Consider the following 10,559-nt stretch of genomic DNA (forward strand, 5'->3'; position numbering starts at 1 on the left):
GCAAAACAAATCCAGTGTTTGTCTTAGGTTTGGGCTGTGAGAATTGTTTTCTTCAATTTGTTTTTGAATGTAAGAGTTTGAAGCTGTTCTGTTGAAAGAAAGTCCACCCTCGTGTAGCCTGCTCTCAGTGGCACTCTCAGCGCCTCACCCTCCAGTTAGGAGGTATACTCCTTTCTCCCAGTGTTTATATGTGCTCAGTTCTGTGATGGTCCCCAGCAGCTGGATCTCCTGCTCCATTGATGAGGAAACTTGGTGGAAATTGAGGCTGGTAAACAGTAGCTGGGCTTCCTTCTACGCTGGGCCACACATCCCAGGTACTAGGCTGGCTTCTCACCTCAGGGGCTTCTGTACCCTGGAAAACCTGTCACTGCTGGGAGGCAGTTGAGGCTGCAGTATTGGATGAGGGAAAACTGCTAAGGAGAGACTTAGAAGCCCACCCAGGAAGGTGCCCCACATCTCTAGGCTGGAAATTAATGTCCAGTTTCAGCCATTTTTCCTAACTTTTAAAATTCATTTTCTAGGAAAGGAAAAAGTAAAGACATGAGCCTTCTTAACCCAGCTTCCACACTTGGCCCTGGATTTCTGTTTCTAGTCACTATTTTGATTACCATTGCTATTGAGGAAGGGCAAGTATCATCTCTAATTTTCCTTGAAATTTACTTTGGTTTTCTCATCCACACACACTAGATCCTGAGACTGTTGGAGGACTTTGGCAGCATGAGGTGCAGGGCACCATTTTTTCATTCTGCCTATGAGGACGACGATATCTGGGTCACTTGCCCAGAATTCTAGGCTTGATAAAATCCTAGCACAAATCCAGGTCTTCTGACCAACATCAGGCTCCTTCTCCAAATACAGGAGTGGACTAGAGGTGCCCAGAGCCTCAGTAACCAGGTGGGCTTTGTCATGGGGGTAGGGACCCTAGCCAGGTTCCTTCCCCATTGAGCAAATTACAAATGGTGAAAAGAGCCAGCACAGCCACTGCCTTGACTGTGGGTGGAGGGGGGTGCGGTGGCGGGGGGGGGGGCAGGGGGGCTGAGTCACCAAAGGCCTTTACCAAGGAGAGCAGACAACAAACAGTCTAGTAATTGAAACTGTTGGTATAGATCATGTTTGTTTGTTTATTTATTTATCCAGTCCTGGGGTTTGAAATCAGGGCCTGAGCACTCTCCCTGGCTTCTTTTTGCTCAAGGCTAGCACTCTACCTCTTGAGCCACAGCACCACTTCTGGCTTTTTCTGTTTATGTGGTGCTAAGGAATCAAACCCAGGGCTTCATGCATGCTAGGCAAGAGCACTACTGCTGAGCCACATTCCCAGCCCTAGATCATCTTTAGATCCCAGCTGACACTGGCCTGAGCACTTGACTCTGACCAGAGTCAAAACATGGCCACATTATTCCACTCCACTCTCCGCTTCCAGGTCCCTGTGAAGGAGGCACTCAACAGAAAAATAAAGCATTTGGGTGCTAGCCTTTTGTGACCCAAGGACAGCTGCAGAAACCAGAGGTCAGCCTGGTGCTTCACAGCTACTCAGGAGGCTGAGATTTGAGAATCAGGGTTCACAGTCACCCTGGGCAGGAAAGTCTGTGAGATTCTTACTTCGAATAAATTAGCAAAAAGTCAGAAGTGGAGGTGTGGCTCAAGGGGGAATACCAGCTCTGGCTGAAGAAGAACAAGAGTGTGAAGCCCTTAGTTTTTAAGCCCTAGTACCTGTCCACACACATGCGCGTGCGCACGCTCACGCGTGTGCACACACCCACACGGAAAGAAGGGAGGAAGGGAGAGAGGGAAAGTAGGAACGGAAGTAGGAGAGAGGGAAAGTAAGTAGGAAGAGAGGGAGGCAGGGAAAATAGAAAAGGAAAGAAAAGAAACCAGAGGCCAGCCTGGAGCCTGTGGAATCTTTGTTCCTCCCCAGCATATTGTCCATCCCCCTCTGGCCAGTCCACCCAGATGCACAGCATGTGCCTCTTAGAGTGGGCTTCCTCCTCCTCATGCTCCTCCCCCCCAATTTCCTGTTGCAGACAGACAGCTGGGAGTGGGGGCTAGGGGTCTGCTGTTGCTTGGGCAATCTGCAACTGTGCTGGGAATAATTTGAAACTAAATCTTCAGCCCTTTGGAAGCCTTTCATGAAATCATTGCAAGTTTATTAACAACAGCTGTGGCCACACATGACCTGGATCCCAGCCCCAACCCCACCCCTACAATCACAGGAGAGGAAGCAGCAGGGAACTTGCCAGTCCCTGTTGCCTGTCCTCCCCCCATGCCAAAGAGGCAGGCAAGCAAGGCTGCTAGCCAGTGACTAGAAATGTTAGGATATTTGCCAAGGAAGATTTGGAAAGCTTTGGCAAGAACAGCTCTGTGCCAAGTGCTCAAACCCCCATCTTGGGGGAGAGCTCTTGAGCTGTGGCTGGTGATTACTGTTAATAGTTGACCTACAGAACAGGCTTTCTCCCCTTCAGCCACTTGCAGTTTCTCTTCCTGCATTTTCTCCACTGCAGACCCTGCTGTGTAACAGAGCTGTGGGGCTTTGTGATTGAGGGACAAATGAAGGATTGCTTTTCCTTTTCCATTCTTAATTAAAACTTCTCTGGTAATTTCTACCTCACTTCCTTCCAGCCTGAAGCATCTGGGCCCTTGCTTCCTCCTCTTCTCCCTCCACCCCCATTTGCTAGTGAAGTGAGCCTGCCAGGACCTTCTTTGTCAGCCAGGGCTCTGTATCCTGCTGAGCTCAAAGGAATTCAAGGAAGGAAATCACCCTCTCCTTTGTTTAAATCACTCTTCCAGATTTGCTGGATGGTCAGACTGATATATCCCCACTCCTGTAAATAGGACCATCGACTCAGATAAACAGGGCAAGGAGTCTTTATTACCACACAGTGCAGTGGCAAGCTTTCCTACAGCAGGATTTTTTTTAAGGGAAAAAACACACTTAGGTGATGTGCATGATCACACGTGAAAGCAAACAGATTTACAGGAGCAGAGCTAGCAGTTAGTAATTACAGAAAGTAATTATGATTTCTGTTGCAAGGGTCACATTCCAAACTCCCCCTTGTTCGATTTCTGAAACTGACCAGAACACATTCCAAGCCTTTTCCCCATATCCCAGGTTTCTGGGCCTGCGGAGACTACTGGTCCACATTCCAGGTTTCCAGGCTCTTCCTGAGTTTCACTGCTATTTACTGAATTCCAATAATCTGGTGTTTACCTCCTAATTTACTCTACCTCAGAAATTTCCCTTTAATGACTGGCCTGGAGTTTCTCCCTACAAGGAAGTTTTGCCTTCAATATTTGGCCCTACTCCTAATATTCAAGACTTCTGTCTTTTCTCTGATTTTTACAAGACTCCATATTCTGCTTTGAACCTCTGTCCTTGACACTTGTCCAGACCTCCTGCATTGGAGGTGCCCTGGCCCGCTGGAGTTGCTTCATGCCCTTCCTTCCCTGTTCTCACTGAATGCCATGTGGTCCCCCAGTTCCTGGCCTAGACTGCTGTGAATACGGACGGAGGTGTAGTTCACCTCCACACCAGTCTGATGAGTTGTTACCCTCATTCTCTGGAGACACACTGTCTGTTGAGATGCCTTAGTCACTGACCAGCTTATAACTTCCTCTCATTTCTGACTGGCCCTATTCATTGGAAGGAACTGCTCTGTGATCTGTCTGAAAGTTCTTCCTGAGCTTGCAGGGGGTATGGCTAGTAGGAGGCGGGGTACAGAAAGAGCATCCTAAAGAACTCCTGATCCTTCTTGTAGCACAGAGGCCAGAGAGAGGATGCTGGCCCATCCACCATCATCTATTTAAGACATGTCTGTCTTGGTTCATGCATTCATTCATCTGGTTTGATACAGAGGCATCAGGTGGCTCCTAAAACCAACAGTACCCTGTAGCTGAGGCACAAAGGCTGTGAAGGCGCCCAGACCTCAGGTGGATTTGTTAGCCTACACCTCATTTGAGAGCAGAACCTGATAGCCTGCCCAAGGCCCAAAGTCCAGTCCTTGTCAGTTCCTTCCCAGCCTCATGTGAGCTTGAGCCATGGGGCAGGGCAGCAAGTACAGAGGATAAGATTTTGATGGCTTTTAAATGTGATGTAGTCAAAAATGACCATTGGGAGAGACACGAAAATGTTTCCAGTTCTCTGTATTGAGGAAGTAGTGGTGATTTATTTTAGATAGTTCTAGTTTGTTTGCTTATTGTGATTCTAGGATTTGAACCAAGGCCCTGTACATGCTTGGCAAGTGCTGTGCCTTTGAGAGTCTGAGTGTTTCAGTTTTCTTGTTTTGTTTTTGGTAAACTGTGGGACTTGGACTAGTTAGTGGCCTACTTGTGGCCTGGGCGCTGTCCCTGAGCTCTTTGTATTCTACCACTTTGAGCCACAGCACCACTTCAGTTTTCTGATGATTAATTGGAGGTAAAAGTCTCTCAGACTTTCCTGCCCAGGCTGGCTTTGAACTGCAGTCAGTCCTGAGAGCTCAGCCTCCTGAGCAGGTAGGATTACAGGGGTAAGCTACCCAGCTCCTGGCTTCAGTGAATTTTTTTAAATGTATGTGTTATTTAAACTTTTGCAAGATTACTTTAATAGATATTAAAGCAACTCATTAATTATTAGGAAGAGAAACACAGTGGGCTTCCATATCCATGAATTCAGCCAACCATAGATTGAAAACATTTAGGGAAAAAAAATAGCATCTGTACAAATATGTTACAGACCTTTTTGTAGTTATTCTCTAAACATTAGTGTAAAACAGCTGTGTATGTGGTACTTACTTGCATTGTGTTAGGTATTATACCTAAGGTAGAATGGACTTAAGTTATGTGGGAGAGGGGTTGGAGGCCTGGATCAGCACTACCTGAGCAAAAGCATCAATTTGAATTCCAGTCTCATACCAAAAAGAAAGTATTTAAGAGGAAGCTAGGACAGTGGCAGAGTATTTGCCAGGCACACTACATGGCCACCCTAAGTTCCATTAAGGAACTTCACTCTCCTCAGAGCTTAGTATTGCTGGGAGTCTTCAATCAATACCAAGCTCTGGGGACAGTCAAGTTCCTTAGATTTACATGTGGAGATGCCAGAGCTGTTAGCTCATGCCTGCCATCCTAGCTACTCAGGAGATTGAGATCTGAGGATGTCAGTTCAAAGCCATCCCAGGCAAAAAAGTCCCTGTGAGACTCTTTTCTCCAATTAAGCACTCAAAAACCAGAAGTGGAGCTGTGGCATAATAGTGGTAGAGTGCTAGTCTTGAGCAAAAGAGTTCAGGGACAAGTACCCAGGCCCTGAGTTCAAATTGTTTTGCAGTGGTGGCCTTGTGGCTCTAAGACTGTCAGAGCTCCCCAGCTTAGCTGCAGTTCTTGCTTCCCAGGTTTGATCACTTTGGCTTTTTTTGCTCTAAAGCTAGTACTCTGCCACTTGAGCCACAGCTCTACTTCTGGCTTTTTTGGTGCTTAATTGAAGAAAGTCATGGACTTTCAGGCCCATGCTGGCTTCAGATCATGGTCCTCAGATTTCAGCCTCCTGAGTACCTCCGGCACTCAGCTATTTTAATCCTTTTTTCTGAGGACTTCCACTGGCTACAAAGAAGTTGCCAGTTCCTCCTCTGAACAGATGGTAGAACTTTCTTGACTTCCATAGAGCTCTTCCATCTGTGTCCACAATCTTTGCTAGTCGCCATTGCAGTATGTTGGTGTACTTAGTAGATACTCAGGGAATATATCCCCTTGTGCAGTGGTCCAGGGGCAGCAAGACCACACATGGGATTTTCAGAGGATTTTGGCAGATTTCCTGAGAAGTAGATATGATGGGTACAGGCATTTTGCAGCTCCTAGCATGTATGATGGTAACTCTACCTTTGTCACCTCCCCTTCTCCAGGCTTGTAAGGGTATCTGCTGGGGAAAAAAAAAAACAAAAAAAAAGGGTATGCCATAATTTCCCTGACATAACTGTCACTTGTTGGCTGAAATCTGCAGATTGAGCATTCTGTGGGCTGTTGTGGTTGCTGCAGAGCCCTTCTCCAGGGCCCCAATCCACTGGGCTGAGGAAGCGTGTTGTGTGATGACATTCCATCTGAGTGACTGTGTCTCACTGGTGCCAAGCTGCTCTATGAATTTAGAGCAGTGTCTTGCAGGAAAGTATCTTGTGGACAAGATGTCTGACTCTAGAATCGTTGAGGGTCTTAATAGCCATTGGGTAAGATCACTGATTATTGTCGGGGCTATGACACAAGTCATCTGCTAAGTACATGTGCAGACAGCCCCTGCCTGGTCCTTCCATCTTCCATGAGAGGTCTCAGGCCTCTCTTCCCTTCCCTTTGCATTTCAGAAGATCCTTGGGTATTATCAGAACAGCATGAGAAACCCAGAGTTAAGCTGGGCATGGTAGCCATGACTAAAATCCCAGCATTTGATCATGAGCCACAGCACCACTTCTGGCCATTTTCTATATATGTGGTGCTGGGGAATCGAACCCAGGGCTTCATGTATATGAAGCAAGCACTCTTGCCACTGGGCTGTATTCCCAACCCAAAATCCCAGCATTTGGGAAGATGAGTCAGGAGGATCATGAGTTCAAAGCTTGTGTGTGTGAGCCCTTTTCCCACTAAAAATAAATCCAAAGTTGTCACAAGTACTGTTCCAGCCAAAACAAAGCAGCCATCTAGTTAGGCTCAGAGGCCTTATGTGGGGGATGCAGGTGAGTCTTCCCACTTCCTGCCTTACTGAAACTTCTGTTTCCCTCCCCATTTACTGTCTACTTGCTTACTTTACGCACACGCACACACACACTCAGGGCAAGTTATGTCCCAGACACTTTGGTTTTCGTTGTTTTTTAGATAGGATTTTGTGCTTTTTGCCAAGGTCAACTTCATACTGTAGTCTTGCCTACCTACAACTCCTGCATAGCTTGGATGACAGTTATGAACTACCATGCCCATCTTGTTTGTTCAGATGGTCTCATGAACTTTTTGGCCTGGCCTCAAACCTCAATCCCACATTTCCACCTCTTGAGCAACTTGGATTATAGGCATGCACCACCACACCCACCTGCCTAACTGCTCTTAACTCTTCGAGAAGCTGCTGGAAGACCCAGGAAAAAGACCCTCACAGTGGTCTGTTCAGTCACTGTGACAGGGCTGCCCTAGCCCTAGAGGGTGTCTGCTTCCTTGGGTCCTGTCACCCTGTGTTGCAATGTAGACCAGCCAGGAAGCTGGTCATCCTAGTAGGTTTGCTGTTCTTGCAGTCAATGGAGTAGAAAGATGCTGTGTGCTGCCAAGGAGTAGAGGAGCATATGGCACAGGTGGGGAAGGATCATCATCACTTCAGACCTAGATGATCTGTTGGGTCCATGCCTTCGAAGCACTGTCCTGCTCAGCTGCAGGGCTGCCACTCCACTCCTGCAGCCCCACAGGCCCACGTGACACCTACCACCTGTGCAAGTGCTTGGGTTGCAGACTAGGTCTTAAAGCTTTTCAGACTCTGCCCACCCCTGCCACTCAGGCAGCCTCTGCTGGCTGGCTTGGCTGGGTCCCTCCCCAAAGCTTCCCCAGGCAGCATGATGATGGTAGGAGATGCTGAGGAGCTGGGCAGGAGTGCTGTGCTGGTGGCAATTCCTCCAGCCTCCCTGTCCTGTGGGCCTCGCTGCAGGCTCACCCTTACCATTGATTTTCCTGTAGGAAGACGACGAGAAGCTAATTGAGGAAATACAGAAGGAGGCTGAGGAAGAGCAGAGGAGGAAGAATGGAGGCAAGTGCTCTCCCCACCCTGGCCCTGCACACAGGCCCCAGAAGGCCATCCATACCCTGGGTAGCTTGGGCTCGTTGATAGTCAGGGCGTCCCAAAGGTGAGTTGGGGCTCTGGAAGCAAATAGAAGCCAAATGTGACTAAATAGCCATTGGCTGCTGGCCCACTGAGGTGACAAATAATGGACTGGACTTTGTGTGAGCTCCCCCCACCGCCACTCTGGCTGGGAAGGGAAGTTGACAGTGGTGCCCTTTACCACACTGTAGAGGGACATCCGTGGAGAAGGATGTTTCACTGTTGAAGCTTTGTCATTGTGAAACAACCCCTTGTGGACCCAGAGAAAAGGGTCTGGGAAGGGTCAGAAGGCACCCTCCCTGCCATGCCTGGCTGTCTTTAGCCTTCCAGCGCTGGCAGGGGCCAGGTAATGTTTTCAGCCTATTTTCACTTACTCCCCCATCTTCCTTCTAGAGAGCACCTACAAGCGCATCGGGCCCCCTCTGGAGAAGCCCCCTGAGAAGGTGCAGCGGATGGAAGCCCTCCCTCGGCCTGTCCCTCAGAATCTTCATCCCCCACACATGCCACCCTATGCCTTTGTGCACCCACCCTTCCCCCTGCCTCCTGTGCGGCCCGTGTTCAACAACTTCCCACTTAACCTGGGCCCCGTCCCTGCGCCCTACGTGCCCCCACTGCCCAACGTGCGGGTCAACTTCGACTTTGGCCCCATGCATGTGCCGCTGGAGCACAACCTGCCCATGCACTTTGGCCCCCAGCCAAGGAGGCGCTTCTGACAGGGCCCATTGGCCCGCCCAGTCTGCACGGGACAGTGGGACACGGGACCTCATGCTGCCCTGCCTTCTCATTTGAGAGGTGGTTCCTTGGGCCCCCTTGAAGGAGGGCTCATCCTCCTCCCGTGCATTTCTCAGGAAGGACTACTGTCCTGGAAGGCTCATGCCCTCTGGGTGCCTATGAGGGGACCAACCTGGCTCTTCGTGGGTCAGAGTGTAGGGCAGCAAACCTCCTAGTTTTGCCAAGTGTTTGTACCTTTTCGCATTCTTTGAACTGACAGTTTCTCCTCAATCTCTGCAAACTACACTGATGGTGGGTCTCCCACACCAGGCTCCTGTTGAGGCTGGATGGTCCTGATACCTGGACCAAACGGGGTTCTTTCTTGTAGCGGTCACAGGTCCCCTGGGCTGCCCTATCACTGGGGAGATTTCACTGCCACCATGCAGATGACAGCTTTTCTTTCTCCATAGGTATTCTGGAGGGTTTCTTCCCTAGGGATACAGATGCCTCGAGAAGTTTCCTCTGTTCTGGCAGCCCTCCTGTGCACCTGCCCACGTTTTTCTTAGTGATTTAGTAGTAGGTTGTGGCTGGGGTAAAGATAATTGCCCCCTGCCGTCTAGTGAGAGTCAGCTCTGGGCCTGTGCTGGGTCCCCACCGTGATGCCAGCCCAGGTCTTTGGACAGTGAAGGTGTCACTCCACCCTGTTTGCCAAGTGGAGGCCCACGGCTTTCCACTGCTGAGCTGAGACCCAGCCTGGCAGAGGCCTCATCTTGGCCATAGCTGTGGGAAGTTGAAAGCACCAACCTCAGACAGGGAGACAACTGCCATATTTGGGGTATACACAGGTACTGTCACCCACTGCCATATGCTTCTCAGATGTCTTTCAGGGATTCAAGCAGGAGAAAAGGTCACCAGATATGGGGGGGACACAATGATGGTAAGCTGTGCTACTATCCTGAATGACAGTGCCTTGGAAAGGCGGGCCACACACCTCTGTGACAAGACCCCCTAAGTACCTTAAGTAGTAGCAAACTCTTGTTCTCTGCCCCTCCCCTGAAAGCAGAGGGCAGCAGTGAGCCTGAAGATGGAAGGTGACACCAGACATAACATCATACTGGGGGGCTGAGACCAGATGAGGGACCCTGCTTGACCATGCCCAGCATGTGGCATTGAAACTCTAGCACAGGAAGAGGTGCTCTGTCCTTCAAGAACGTCTAGCCATCTGGCCACACATTTATGGGAGAGGAACTGCTTCCCATTGGTGTCCTGTTGGCATCTCAGGGGCAGTTGGCACTTCACCCTGGGCCCAGGCTGCTCCTGGGGCATGGCTGCCCAGGCACTGTCCCAATTTATTTGCCTTAAAACTGGAGAGTGGGTCTAGTGTTTGCACTTAGCTGAAGGTTTCGAGCTGAAGAAGATGAGCATGACTGTCACTTCGTATGATTAAGTAGTTCCTTAAACATTTTACTTTGCTGTATGGTAGTGGAAATAGATGGAGTAAAATCTGTTTAAACTACTGTATGTAAAAAGCCTGTATCATATGTAACTTGGACTTTTTGTAAATAAATGTTTGTGTACTCTCCTGGTTACCCTTCTGGTGAGCAGACCACACAAGGCCCTCAGGAGGGCTGGATCCAGACCAACTCACCTCCAGAGAAAAAAGATGTGAGACTATGTGTGTACATGTGCGTGTGTCCACATATGTGCACACATGCTCACGCAAGCAGCAAGAAGCAGAGAGGAGCCAGGTTCCACTCTCACCTGCAGGGCCTCTGAGGTGCCAGTCCTGCTTGGGTAGCTGCTAAGACCAGACACAAAGGGCTTTGATGGGAGGTTTATTGTCACAGTTCCATGCAGAACCTTGCCCAGCATGGGGAGAGCCAGTGGGCCGCAGCTCCTTGCTTGCAGCACTCATACTTGCCAGCTGGGCTAGGCAGTCAATGGCCTCAAGAGCTGGTAGAGATCAGAGCATAGGAGAACTGGGACCCCAGGTATCAATGGGCCACACCCTTTAACAAGTCTTGCCGAATTTCTTCACATAGAA

At 49.4% G+C, this 10,559-nt stretch overlaps 1 protein-coding gene across 6 annotated transcripts in view; it reads left to right on the top strand.

Moving 5' to 3' along the window:
• Rnf216 (ring finger protein 216) overlaps positions 1-10,097 on the top strand; it is a 131,915-nt gene extending 121,818 nt beyond the window's left edge. For all 6 annotated transcript variants that reach the window (XM_048329859.1, XM_048329900.1, XM_048329885.1 and 3 more), the window contains 2 exons: positions 7,663-7,732; positions 8,198-10,097. In XM_048329859.1, coding sequence (XP_048185816.1) covers positions 7,663-7,732; positions 8,198-8,517 — 390 coding nt within the window. In that variant the 3' untranslated portion in view covers positions 8,518-10,097. The remainder of the gene's footprint in view (positions 1-7,662; positions 7,733-8,197) is intronic.
• The last annotated feature ends 462 nt before the right edge of the window (positions 10,098-10,559 follow it).

This window comes from Perognathus longimembris, chromosome 1 (assembly GCF_023159225.1).
Source record: "Perognathus longimembris pacificus isolate PPM17 chromosome 1, ASM2315922v1, whole genome shotgun sequence".
Lineage (NCBI taxonomy): Eukaryota > Metazoa > Chordata > Mammalia > Rodentia > Heteromyidae > Perognathus > Perognathus longimembris.